This window comes from Hemiscyllium ocellatum, unplaced genomic scaffold (assembly GCF_020745735.1).
Source record: "Hemiscyllium ocellatum isolate sHemOce1 unplaced genomic scaffold, sHemOce1.pat.X.cur. scaffold_860_pat_ctg1, whole genome shotgun sequence".
NCBI classification, from domain to species: domain Eukaryota; kingdom Metazoa; phylum Chordata; class Chondrichthyes; order Orectolobiformes; family Hemiscylliidae; genus Hemiscyllium; species Hemiscyllium ocellatum.
The window spans coordinates 143,276-157,442 of record NW_026869274.1 but is presented as its reverse complement, the minus strand read 5'-3'; the positions used below and the strand labels follow the sequence as shown (position 1 = coordinate 157,442).

General features: G+C 48.7%; 1 protein-coding gene across 1 annotated transcript in view; it reads left to right on the top strand.

Moving 5' to 3' along the window:
• Positions 1-3,140: 3,140 nt before the first annotated feature.
• The window catches only part of LOC132814586 (treponemal membrane protein B-like), a gene marked incomplete at its 3' end in the record, with an annotated part of 97,851 nt that continues 86,824 nt past the window's right edge, over positions 3,141-14,167 (top strand). Inside the window, exon 1 of the mRNA XM_060823525.1 lies at positions 3,141-3,160. Coding sequence (XP_060679508.1) covers positions 3,141-3,160 — 20 coding nt within the window. The remainder of the gene's footprint in view (positions 3,161-14,167) is intronic.

The window sequence follows — 14,167 nt, the reverse complement described above, 5'->3', positions numbered from 1 at the left end:
GGGAGCGCAGCATTGTCAGAGGGTCAGTGTGGGGGAGTGCAGCATTGTCGGAGGATCAGTGTGGAGGGAGCGCAGCACTGTCAGGGGGTCAGTGTGGAGGGAGTGCAGCATTGTCAGAGGGTCAGTATGGAGGGAGTGCAGCATTGTCAGAGGATCAGTACTGAGGGAGTGCTGCACTGTCAGAGTATCAGTACTGATGGAGAGCTGCACTGTGAGAGGGTCAGTACAGAGAAAGTGCTACACTAACAAACGGTCAGTACTGTGGGAGTGCCGCACTGTCAGAGGGTCAGTATTGAGGGAATGCTGCACTGTAAGAGGATCAGTCCAGAGAGTGCTACACTCAGAGGTTCAGTACTGATGAATTGCTGCACTGTCAGAGGGTCTGAACTGTGGGAGAGCTGCACTGTCGGAGGGTCAGTACTGAGGGAGTGCTGGACTGTCAGAGGATCAATATGGAGGGATTGCACCATTGTCAGAGGATCAGTGTGGAGGGAGTGCAGCATTGTCAGAGGGTCAGTTTGGAGGGAGTGCAGCATTGTCAGAGGGTCAGTGTGGACGGAGTGCAGCACAGTCAGAGGGTCAGTACTGAGGGAGTGCTGCACTGTCAGCGCATCAGGCTGGGGGATACCTGCATTGTAAGAGAGTCAGTATTGAGTGAGTGCCACACTGTCAGATGGGCTGAATGGCCTAATTTCTGCTCCCATGTCTTGTGGTCTACGAGGAATATCTGGAATTGTTCAGTACATTTCTGCTTCTGCGTCCTACAGACCCTGCTCAGCAATGATTCCCGTGTCCAGATTCCAGAGACTGTGTTCAAACAGACCGTCTTCATTTGGTTTTTGAACTTGAAGAGGTTACATCCTCTTTTCCCAGGGTTGGAGGGTTCGTTTCACGTGACTGACCTGCCAGCTCAAAGGGATATTTTCATGCTGCAGGGCTGAGGTTTATTCCTCAGCTTCCGTCTGCTCATCCCAAATGGATCCCACTGCCCCACACGCAGCACAGGTGTGTGTTTCTTATTTCTGAGCTTCCCAATGCTCATCCACTTCCAGAATGACATCCCACACTCCTCCAAACCGTATCGCAGGGTAATTGCCTGGGAGAGATGAGGGCTAAGAGTGGAAATAAAAATCTGAAAATTCCTTACAGTGACATTAAGGGTGAATTGATAATGAGAGAAAGAGTAGGCTGTGGAAGACAGTGAGAGTCTGTGCATGGACCCAGAGGGTGTAGTGAATGGATGCATTTTGTCAGTGCTCACTGGGACAGGGTTGATAATAAATCGTGGAGATGCTCTGTGATACAATTAAATGAGTAAACATATATATGGAGAGAGAGATGGTTCTGAGTGGTCTGGCCTTCTTACAACCCAATAAATCTCCAAAGACGGTGGAAATGTATCTCAGTTTACCGAATGAGGTGATGAAGGAAGTGACAGGTACACGAGCAAACATTTTCAAATCCCCTCTGGCCACAGGAGAGTTGTCTGCAGACTGACCATGTGGTACTGTTATTCAAGAGGGAGCATGGGATATACCAGGCAGCTCCAGGCCGGTCAGGCTAATATCGTGGGTGGGACGTCTGTTGGAAGCAATTTTGGGAGATAGAATTAATCAGCATTTAAAGAGACTGGAGTTCATGAAGAACAGTCAGAATGGTTCTGTTAAGGGGAGGTCAGGTCTGACCAATGGGATCGCACTGTTTAAGGAGGTGAGCAGGTGTGTAAATAAGGGCAATACTTTCCTGTCGCCTGCTTGGAGGTCAGTCAGGCTTTTATCAGGATCCATACCGGAAACTGATAGTGAACACAAAAACTCAAGATCCAAGGAATTTGGCGCAGAATGCTGAGTGACAGGAAGCAGACAGTGATGGCCCAATGAGAAATCTCTGTCCGTTCATGTCTCACTGTTGGGGTCTTGCTGATGTGGCTGATAGAAAAGATGTAGGTTTGAATGGTGGATGGTTAATCACTGGGCTCATGAATGATATGAAGATTGGTTGTGTGATAAATACTGAGGAGGATAGCCTTAGGTTACAGAAGGATGGAGATGGCCTTGTCAGATGGACTGATCAGTGACAACGGGTGAGGTGCCTGAAGACTGGAGGGTGGTTAATGATGGGCCATTATTGAAGTAAGGCTGCAAGGAACAGCCATTGTACTATGGAGCTGTGAGCCTGATGGCAGTGGTGGGTCAGCTGTTGGAGGGCATTCTGAGAGACAACTTACATACATTTGGAAAAGCAAGAATTGATTAGGGATGGTCAGCTTGGCTTTGTTTGTGGAAATGATGTGTCCAACTTGATGGAGCTTTTGAAGGGATGACCAGGGAGACAGATGAGAAGTTTTCACATGGGAGACTGCTTAGTGAAAGGTTAGATGGCATGACATCCAGGGAGAGAGGACAGCACGGTGCCTCAGTGGTTTGATTCTAACTCCCGGTGACTGTCTGTGTAGAGTTTACACATTCTCTCTGTACCTGTGCGGGTTTCCTCCGGGTGATCCACTTTCCTCCCACAGTCCAAAGATGCCATGGGAAATGCAGCATTACAGGAATAGAGTAGAGGATGTGAGTCTGGGTGGGATGCTGTTCAGACAGTCAGTGTGGGGCCAATGGACGGAATGGCTTGCTTCTACACTGTAGGAATTCTAAAATTAATCCAGAGAGACAAGTCATGTTCTGGGAATATGGGCTCCAATCTTGGACAGGGGTGGATGTGGGTCCTTACCGTCTGAAGGGGTTTGAACACAGTCTGAGGGGGGAGCTGGGCTGAGCCCTGAAGTGTTGAGGGTGCGAATGTTTTGTGGAGCTACTGTCTGAGGGGCATTGGGGGTTAAACACAATAAAGTGGTGCTTTCTTATATATTGGGGGGGTATTTTCTGAGGTACTGAGGGGGCGCTTTCTGAGGTACTGAGGGGGCGCTTTCTGAGGTACTGAGGGGGCAGCTTCTGAGGTACTGAGGGGGCAGCTTCTGAGGTACTGAGGGGGCAGCTTCTGAGGTACTGAGGGGGCAGCTTCTGAGGTACTGAGGGGGCGGCTTCTGAGGTACTGAGGGGGCGGCATCTGAGGTACTGAGGGGGCGGCATCTGAGGTACTGAGGGAGCACTTTCTTAGATATTGAAAGAGCACTTTCTGAGGCAATGAAGGAGAAGAATCTGAGGTATTGAGGGAGCACTTTGTGAGGTATTGAGGGAGAACTACCTGAGGTACTGAGGGAGAGGCATCTGAGGTATTGAGGAGGCAGTTTCTGGGGTACTGAAAGAGCACTTTCTGAGGGATTGAGGGAGCACTTTCTTAGATATTGAAAGAGCACTTTCTGAGGCAATGAGGGAGCATTATCTGAGGTATTGAGGGAGCACTTTATGAGGTAGTAAGGGCGCATTTCTTGAGGTACTGAGTGAGCACTTTCTGAGATATTGAGGAAGCACTTTCTGAGGTATTGAGGGAGCACTATCTGTGGTACCGAGAGAGCACTTTGAGGTATTGAAGTAGCACTGTCAGAGGTATGAAGGGAGTACCTTTTGAGATACTGAGGGGGCACTTTCGGAGGTACTGAGGGAGCACTTTCATTTGTACTGAGCAATTGAGGAAGCACTTTGTGAGGTACTGAGGGAGAACTATCTGGGGAATTGAGGGAGCATTATTTGTGGTGTTGAGGGAGCACTTTCTGAGGTACTGAGGGATCACTCTCTGAGGTATTGTGGGAGCACCTTGTGAGGTACAGAGGGAGCACTTTCTCTGGTATTCAGGGAGCATTTTCTGAGGTACTGTGGGAGCACTTTCTGATGTACTGAGGGAACACTTTCTGAGGTACAGAGGGAGCACTTTTTGAGGCATTGAGGGAGAACTATGTGAGGTACTGAGGGAGCACTATCTGAGGTACTGAGGGAGCACTACCTGAGATATTGAGGGAACACTTTCTGAGGTATTGAGGGTGAACTATCTGATGTACTGAGGGTGCACTTTCTGAGGTACTGAGGGAGCACTTTGTGATATTGAGGGAGCACTATCTGAGGAATTGAGGGAGCATCATCTGAGTTACTGAGGGAGAACTATGTGAGGTACTGAGGGAGTACTATCTGAGGTACTAAGGGAACACTTTCTGAAGTATTGAGGGAGCACTACCTGAGATATTGAGTGAGCACTTTCTGAGGTATTGAGGGTGAACTATCTGAGATATTGTAGGAGCATTTTCTGAGATATTGAGGGAGCCTTTTCTGAGGTATTGAGGGAGAACTATCTGATGTACTGAGGGAGCACTTTATGAGGTGCTGAGGGATCACTGTCTGAGTAATTGAGGTGGCACATTTTGAAGTATTCAGGGAGCACTGTCTGAGGTGCTGAGGGAGCACTGTCGGAGGTGCTGAGGGAGCACTGTCTGATGTTGAGGCAGTTTCTGGGGTATTGAGGGAGCACTGTCTGAGGTATTGAGGGGACACTTTCTCAGGTATTGAGGGAGCACTTTCTGAGGTACTGAGGGATAACTATTTGAGGTAATGAGGGAGAACTATTTGAGGTACTGAGGGAGAGCCATCTGAGGTACTGAGGGAGAGCCATCTGAGGTATTGAGGAGGCAGTTTCTGGGGTATTGAGGGAGCACTTTCTGAGGTACTGAGGGATAACTATTTGAGGTACTGAGGGAGAGCCATCTGAGGTACTGAGGGAGAGCCATCTGAGGTACTGAGGGAGAGCCATCTGAGGTACTGAGGGAGAGCCATCTGAGGTATTGAGGAGGCAGTTTCTGGGGTACTGAGGGAGCACCTTCTGAGGGATTGAGGGAGCACTGTCTGAGATACTGTGGGAGCACTTTCTGAGGTAATGAGGGAGCATTATCTGAGGTACTGAGTGAGCACATTCTGAGAGATTGAGGGAGCACTATCTGAGGTGCTGTGGGAGAAGAATCTGAGGTATTGAGGGAGCACTTTGTGAGGTACTGATGGAGAACTACCTGAGGTACTGAGGGAGAGCCATCTGAGGTATTGAGGAGGCAGTTTCTGGGGTACTGAGGGAGCACTTTCTGAGGGATTGAGGGAGCAGTTTCTGAGGGATTGAGGGAGCAATTTCTGAGATATTTTGGGAGCACTTCCTTAGATATTGAAAGAGCACTTTCTGAGATAATGAGGGAGCATTATCTGAGGTATTGAGGGAGCACTTTCTGAGATACTGAGGGAGAACTATCTGGGGAATTGAGGGAGCATTATCTGTGGTGTTGATGGAGCACTTTCTGGGTACTGAGGGAGCATTTTCTGAGGTATTGAGAGAGCACTTTCTGAGGTACTGAGGGAGCACTGTCTGTGGTATTGGGGGGCACTTTCTGAGGTACTGAGGGAGAACTACCTGAGGTATTGAGGGAGCACTTTCTGAGGTACTGAGGGAGAACTATCAGAGGTAGAGGGAGAACCATCTGAGGTATTGAGGGAGAATTTTATGCAGTACTGAGGGAACACTTTCTGAGGATTTGAGGGAGTACTTCTGAGGTACTGAGAGAGCACTGTCTGAGGTACTGAGGGGACACTTTCTGTGGTATTGAGCGAGCACTTTCTGAAGTACTGCGGGATCACTATCTGAGGTATTGTGGGAGCACCTTTTGTGGTACTGAGGGAGCACTTTCTCTGGTATTCAGGGAGCATTATCTGAGGTACTGTGGGAGCTATTTCTGATGTACTGAGGGAGCACTTTCTGAGGTATGGAGGGAGCACTTTGTGAGATACTGAGGGAGCAGTGTCTGAAGTATTGACTGGGCACTTTCTGAGGTATTGAGTGGGCACTTTCTGAGGTATTGAGTGGGCACTTTCTGAGGTATTGAGGGAGTACTTTCTGAGGCAGTGAGGAAGCACTTTCTAAGGTAGTGAGGAAGCACTTTCTAAGGTACTGAGAGAGCGCTCTGAGGTTATGAGGGAGCACTTTCTGAGGAACTGAGCAGCATTTTTGAGGTATTGAGGGAACACTATCTGAGGAATTGAGGGAGCATGATCTGAGTTACTGAGGGAACACTTTGAGGTACTGAGGGAGCACTTTCTGAGGTATTGCGGGAGCACTACCTGAGATATTGAGTTAGCACTTTCTGAGGTATTGCGGGGGAACTATCTGAGATATTGAAGGAGCATTCTCTGATGTATTGAGGGAGCACTTTCTGATGTACTGAGAGAGCACTTTCTCTGGCATTCAGGGAGCATTATCTGAGGTACTGTGGTAGCTCTTTCTGATGTACTGAGGGAGCACTTTCTGAGTTACGGAGGGAGCACATTTTGAGGTATTGAGGAAGCAGTGTCTGAGGTATTGATAGGCCATTTCTGAGGTATTGAGTTGCACTTTCTGAGGTACTGAGGGAGCACATTCTGAGGTATTGAGGGAGCACTTTCTGAGTAACTGAGGGAGTAATGTCTGAGGTATTGAGAGAGCACTCTCTGAGGTTATGAGGGAGCACTTTCTGAGGTACTGAGGCATCATTTTGAGGAATTGAGGGAGCACTATCTGAGGTACTGCGGGAGCACTATCTGAGGTATTGAGTTAGCACTTTCTGAGGTATTGCGGGTGAACTATCTGAGATATTGAAGGAGCAATCTCTGAGGTATTGAGGGAGCACTTTCTGAGGTATTGAGGAAGAACTATCTGATGTACTGAGGGAGCACGTTATGAGGTGCTGAGGGAGCAATGTCTGAGATATTGAGGTGGCACATTCTGAGGTATTCACGGAGCACTATCTGAGGTACTGAAAGAGAGCTATCTGAGGTACTGAGGGATCACTTTGTGAGGTACTGAGGGTGAACTATTTGAGGTATTGAGGGAGAACTACCTGAGGTACTGAGGGAGAGGCATCTGAGGTATTGAGGAGGCACTTTCTGAGGGATTGAGGGAGCACTTTCTGAGGGATTGAGGGAGCACTTTCTGAGGGATTGAGGGAGCACTTTCTGAGGTACTGAGGGAGAGCTATCTGGGGAATTGAGGGAGCATTATCTGTGGTGTTGAGGGAGCACTTTCTGAGGAACTGAGGGAGCACATTCTGGGGTACTGAGGGAGCACATTCTGAGGTACTGAGGGAGAACCATCTGATGTATTGAGCGAGCACTTTCTGAGGTACTGAGGGATCACTATCTAAGGTATTGTGGGAGCACATTTTGATGTACTGAGGGAGCACTTTCTGAGGAAGGAGGGTTCACTTCTTGTGGTACTGAGGGAGCAGTGTCTGAGGTATTGAGGGAACACTATCTGAGGTATTGTGGGTGCAGTTTCTGAGGTTATTGGGGGAGCACTGTCTGTGGTTATGAGAGAGCACTTTCTTAGATATTGAGGGAGCTCTGTCTGAGGTAGTGAGGGAGCACTATCTGTTGTTCCGAGAGAGCACTTTGAGGTACTGAGGGAGCAATTTCAGATGTACTGAGGAATTGAAGAAGCACTTTCTGAGGTACTGAGGGTGAACTATTTGAGGTATTGAGGGAGAACTACCTGAGGTACTGAGGGAGAGGCATCTGAGGTATTGAGGAGGCACTTTCTGAGGTATTGAGGAGGCAGTTTCTGAGGGATTGAGGGAGCACTTTCTGAGGGATTGGGGGAGCACTTTGAGGGATTGATGGAGAACTATCTGAGGTACTGAGGGAGAACCATCTGAGGTGTTGAGAAAGCACTTTCTGAGGTTTCGAGGGAGCATTTCTGAGGTACTGAGAGAGCAGTGTCTGAGGTACTGAGGGAGCACTTTCTCTGGTATTCAGGGAGCATATTCTGAGGTATTGAGGGAGCACTTTTTGAGGTACTGATGGAGCAGTGTCTGAGGTGTTGTTGGGGCACTTTCTGAGGTATTGAGGGAGTACTTTCTGAGTAACTGAGGGAGAACTCTGAGGTATTGAGGGAACACTATCAGAGGTATTGCGGGAGCACTTTCTGAGGTAGTGAGGAAGCATTTTCTGAGGTACTGAGAGTGCGCTTTCTGAGGTTATTGGGGGAGCACTGTCTGAGGTATTGAGGAAGCACTATCTGAGATATTGAGCGATCACTTTGAGGTATTGAGGGAGAACTATCTGAGGTACTGAGGGAGAACTATTTGAGGTATTGAGGGAAAACCATCTGCGGTACTGAGGGAGAACCATCTGAGGTATTGATGGAGCACATTGTGAGGTACTAACGGAGCACTTTCTGAGATATTGAGGGAGCAATTTCTGAGGCATTGAGGGAGCACTGTCTGAGATACTGTGGGAGCATTTTCTGAGATATTGATGGAGCACTATCGGAGGTACTAAGGCAGCACTTTCTGAGGTATTGAGGGAGCACTTTCAGACGTATTGAGGGAGCACTGTAAGAGGTATTGACGAGGAACTATCTGAGGTATTAAGGGAGAACAATCTGATGTACTGAGGGAGCACTATCTGATGTACTGAGGGAGCACTATCTGATGTACTGAGGGAGCACTATCTGAGGTACCGAGGGGGCGCTGTCTGAGGTACCGAGGGGGCGCTGTCTGAGGTACCGAGGAATTGAGGAATCACTTCCTGAGGAACTGAGGGTTCACTTTCTGAGGCAGGAGGGTTCACTTTCTGAGGAAGGAGGGTTCACTTCTTGTGGTACTGAGGGAGCAATGTCTGAGGTATTGAGGGAACACTATCTGAGGTATTGTGGGTGCAGTTTGAGGTTATGAGAGAGCACTTTCTTAGATATTGAGGGAGCTCTGTCTGAGGTAGTGAGGGAGCACTATCTGTTGTTCCGAGAGAGCACTTTGAGGTACTGAGGGAGCAATTTCAGATGTACTGAGGTATTAAAGAAGCACTTTCTGAGGTACTGAGGGAGAAGTATTTGAGGTAGAGAGGGAGAACTATCTGATGTACTGAGGGAGCACTTTGAGGTACTGGGGGAGCATTGTCTGAGGTATTGAGGGGGCACCTTCTGAGGTATTGTGGGAGCACTTTCTGAGGTACTGAGGGAGAACTATCTGAGGAATTGAGGGAGCACTTTCTGAGGTACTGATGGAGAAGGATTTGAGGTATTGAGGGAAATCTATCTGAGGTACTAAGGGAGCAATTTGTGAGGTACTGAGGGAGAACTATTCAAGGTATTGAGGGAGATCTACCTGAGGTAGTGTGCGAGAGCCATCTGAGGTAATGAGAAGGCAGTTTCTGAGGTACTGTGTGAGCACTTTTTGAGATATTGAGGGAGCACTATCTGAAGTACCAAGAGAGCACTTTATGAGGTGGCACTGTCTGAGGTATTAAGAGAGCACTTTTTGAGGTCCTGAGGGTGCACTTACTGAGGGACTGAGGGAGCAATTTCAGATGTACTGAGGAATTGAGGTTGCACTTTCTGAGGGAACAGTTTCTGAGGTACTGAGGGAAAACTTTCTGAGGTATTGAGGGAGCGCTTTCTGATGTATTGTGGGAGCTATTCTGATGTACTGAGGGAACACTTATTGAGGGAGCGCTTTCTGAGGTATTGAGGGAGTACAATCTGAGGGACTGAGGGAGAACTATTTGAGGTACAGAGGGAGCGCTGTCAGGTTTTGAGGTGGTACTTTCTGAGGCATTCGGGGAACACTTTCTGAGGTTAAAGGGAGCACTTTGTGAGGTACTGAGGGAGAACTATCTGAGGTATTGACGAGGCAGTTTCTGGCGTACTGTGGGAGCACTTTCTGAGGTGCTGAGAGAGCACTATCTGAAGTACCGAGAGAGCACTTTGAGGTATTGAGGTAGGACTATCTGAGGTATTAAGAAAGCGCTTTTTAAGGTACTGAGGGAGCACTTACTGAGGTACTGAGGGAGCAATTTCAGATGTACTGAGCAATTGAGGTAGCACTTTCTGAGGTATTGAGGGAGCACTTTCTGAAGTACTGCGGGATCACTATCTGAGGTATTGTGGGAGCATGTTTTGAGGTACTGAGGGAGCACTTTCTCTGGTATTCAGGGAGCACTTTCTGAGGTATTGAGGGAGCGTTTTCTGAGGTATTGAGGGAGTACAATCTGAGGCACTGAGGGAGAACTATTTGAGGTATAGAGGGAGCGCTGTCAGGTATTGAGGTGGTACTTTCTGAGGTATTCAGGGACCACTTTCTGAGGTTCTAAGGGAGCACTTTCTGAGGTACTGAGGGAGAACTATCTGAGGTATTGAGGAGGCAGTTTCTGGGGTACTGTGGGAGCACTTTCTGAGGTGCTGAGAGAGCACTTTCTGAGGTACTGATGGAACACTTTCTGAGATAGAGAGTGAGCACTTTCTGAGATATTGAGGGACCACAATCTGGAGTACCAAGAGAGCACTTTATGAGGTATTGAGGTAGCACTGTCTGAGGCATTAACAGAGCACTTTTTGAGGTACTGAGGGGTCATTTTCTGAGGTACTGAGGGAGCAATTTCAGATGTACTGAGGAATTGAGGTCGCACTTTCTGAGGTATTGAGGGAGAAATATCTGGGGAATTGAGGGAGCATTATCTGAGGTATTGAGCGAGCACTTTCTGGGGTACTGAGGGAGCACATTCTGGGGTACTGAGGGAGCACTTACTGAGGTACTGAGGGAGAATTATTTGAGGTATTGATGGAGAACTATCTGAGGTACAGAGGGAGAACCATCTGAGGTGTTGAGGAGAACTTTCTGAGGTGCTGAGAGAGCACTTTCTGAGGTACTGAGGGAACAATTTCTGAGATACTGAGTGAGCACTTTCTGACATATTGAGGGAGCACTTCTGAGGTATTGAGGGAGCACTATCTGAAGTACCGAGAGAGCACTTTATGAGGTATTGAGGTAGGACTATCTGAGGTATTAAGAGAGCGCTTTTTAAGGTACTGAGGGTGCACTTACTGAGGTACTGAGGGAGCAATTTCAGATGTACTGAGGTACTGAGGGAGCACTGTCTGAGGTATTGAGGGAGCACTGTCTGAGGTATTGAGGGAGCACTGTCTGAGGTATTGAGGAGCACTGTCTGAGGTATTGAGGAGCACTGTCTGAGGTACTGAGGGGACACTTTCTGAGGTATTGAGCAACCACTTTCTGAAGTACTGCGGGATCACTATCTGAGGTATTGTGGGAGCACATTTTGAGGTACTGAGGGAGCACTTTCTCTGGTATTCAGGGAGCATTATCTGAGGTACTGTGGTAGCTCTTTCTGATGTACTGAGGGAGCACTTTCTGAGTTACGGAGGGAGCACATTTTGAGGAAGCAGTGTCTGAGGTATTGATAGGCCATTTCTGAGGTATTGAGTTGTACTTTCTGAGGTATTGAGGGAGCACTTTCTGAGGTATTGAGGGAGCACTTTCTGAGGTACTGAGGCAGCATTTTTGAGGAATTGAGGGAGAACTACCTGAGGTACTGAGGGAGCATGATCTGAGTTACTGAGGGAGAACTATGTGAGGTACTGAGGGATCACTTTCTGAGCTATTGAGGGAGCACTTTCTGAGGTATTGTGGAAGAACTATCTGAGGTACTGAGGGATCACTTTGTGAGGTATTGAGGGTGAACTATTTGAGGTATTGAGGGAGAACTATTTGAGGTACTGAGGGAAAGGCATCTGAGGTATTGAGGAGGCAGTTTCTGAGGGATTGAGGGAGCACTTTCTGAGGTATTGAGGGTGAACTATTTGAGGTATTGAGGTAGAACTATCTGAGGTATTGAGGGAGTACGGTCTGTGGTACTGAGGGAGCACATTCTGAGGTATTGAGGGTGAACTATCTGAGGTACTGAGGGAACACTTTTAGAGGTACTGAGGGAACACTTTCAGAGGTACTGAGGGAGCACTATCTGAGGTATTGAGGTTAGCACTTCCTGATGTATTGTGGGTGCTCTTTCTGATGTACTGATGTAGCACTATCTGCGGAATTGAGGGAGCATCATCTGAGGTATAGTGGGAGAACTATCTGAAATATTGAGGGAGCACTATCTGAGGAATGGAGGGAGCACTATCTGAGGAATGGAGGGAGCACTTTGAGGAACTGAGGCAGCATTTTCTGAGGTATTGAGAGAGCATCTTCTGAGGTACTGAGGGAGCACTATCTAAGGTGTTGAGGGAGCACTATTTGAGGTATTAAGGGTGCATTTTCTGAGGTACTGAGGGAGAACTATCTGAGGTATTGAGGGAGCACTATTTGATGTATTGTGGGAGCTCTTTCTGATGTACTGAGGGAGCATCATCTGAGGTTTAGTGGGAGAACTATCTGAAATATTGAGTGAGCACTTTGAGGTATTGAGGGTGAACTATCTGAGATATTGAGGGTACATTTTCTGAGGTACTGAGGGAGCACTTTCTGATGTACTGAGGGAGCACTTTCTGAGGTGCTGACGGAGCACTGTCTGAGGTACAGAGGCAGAACTATCTGAGGAATTGAGGGAGCACTTTCTGAGGTGCTGATGGGGCAATTTCTCAGGTATTGAGGGAGTACGATCTGTGGTAATGAGGGAGCACATTCTGAGATATTGAGGGTGAACTCTGAGTTACTGTGGGAACACTTTCTGATGTACTGAGGGATCACTTTCTGATGTACTGAGGGAGCACTATCTGAGGTTTTGAGGGAGCACTATCTGAGGTACTGTGGGAGTACTTTCTGATGTACTGAGGGGGCACTTTCTAAGGTACTGAGGGAGCAGTGTCTGAGGTATTGAGGGGCACTTTCTGAGGTAATGAGGGAGAAGTATTTGAGGTATTGATGGAGTACGATCCGTGGTACTGAGGGAGCACATTGAGGTATTGAGGGATCACTTTCTGAGGTATTGAGGGAGCATTTTCTGAGGAACTGAGGCAGCACTTTCTGAGGTATTGAGAGGGCATCTTATGAGGAACGGAGGGAGCACGTTCTGAGGAACGGAGGGAGCACGTTCTGAGGAACGGAGGGAGCACGTTCTGAGGTATTGAGTGAGAAATATCTGAGGTATTGAGTGAGAAATATCTGAGGTATTGAGTGAGAAATATCTGAGGTATTGAGTGAGAAATATCTGAGGTATGTAGGGTAGCACTGTGGGAACTCTTTCTGATGTACTGAGGGAGCACTATCTGCGGAATTGAGGGAGCATCATCTGAGGTATAGTGGGGGAACTATCTGAAATATTGAGGGAGCAATTTCTGAGCTATTGCGGATCACTTTCTGAAGGATTGAGGGAGCACTTTCTGATGTACTGAGGGACCACATTCTGAGAGATTGAGGGAGAACTATCTGAGATATTGAGGGTGCATTTTCTGAGGTATTGTGGGAGCACCTTCTGAAGTATTGTGGGAGCACTTTCTGATGTACTCGGAGCACTTTCTGAGGTATTGAGGGAGAAATATCCCTCCCTCTCTCTCCCCCTCCCCCTTACTCTGTATCACCCCGCCCCCCCTCTCTCAACACCCCTATCTCTCTTACCCCCTCCCTCTCTCCCTCTCTCGTGCCCTCCCTCTCTCTCTCTCCCCCCTCTCTCACCACCCCACACTCACTATCTCGTCCCCTCTGTCTCTCTCTCACCCCTTCCCTCTCTCTCTCTGGCACCCTCACTCTCTCTCTCTCGCCCCCTCCCTCTCACTCTGATCCCGCTCCCTCTCTCTCACGCCCCTGCCTCTCTCGTCCCCCTCCCTCTCTCACTCTTTCTCACATCCCCCTCTTTCTCTCTCCCCCTCTCTCTCTCGCCCTCTCCCTCCCTCTCTCTCACCCCCTCACTCTCTCTCTCGACAGCCCCTCTCCCTCGCTCTCACCCCCATCTCTCTTGCCCATCCCCATGCTCTCTCTCACCCCCTAGCTTTATCTCTCGCCCCCTCCCTCTCTCTCTCCCCCTCCCCCTTACTCTGTATCACCCCGCCCCTCTCTCTCAACACCCCTATCTCTTTTACCCCCTCCCTCTCTCGTGCCCTCCCTCTCTCTCAACCCCCACACTCACTATCTCGTCCCCTCTGTCTCTCTCTCACCCCTTTCCTCTCTCTCTCTGGCCCCCTCACTCTCTCTCCCCCCCTCACTCTCTGTCTCAACAGCCCTTCTCCCTCGCTCTCACCCCTATCTCTCTTACCCACCACATACTCTCTCCCGCACCCTGCCCCTCTCTTGCCCCCCTCACTCTCTCTCCCTCTCTCTCTCACTCACCCCTCTCTCTCTGTATCGACAGCCCTTCTCCCTCGCTCTCACCCCCAATCTCTCTTGCCCATCCCCATGCTCTCTGTCACCCCCTCGCTTTATCTCTCGCCCCCTCCCTCTCTCTCTCTCTCGTCTCCATCCCTCCCTCTCTCTCTCTCTTAC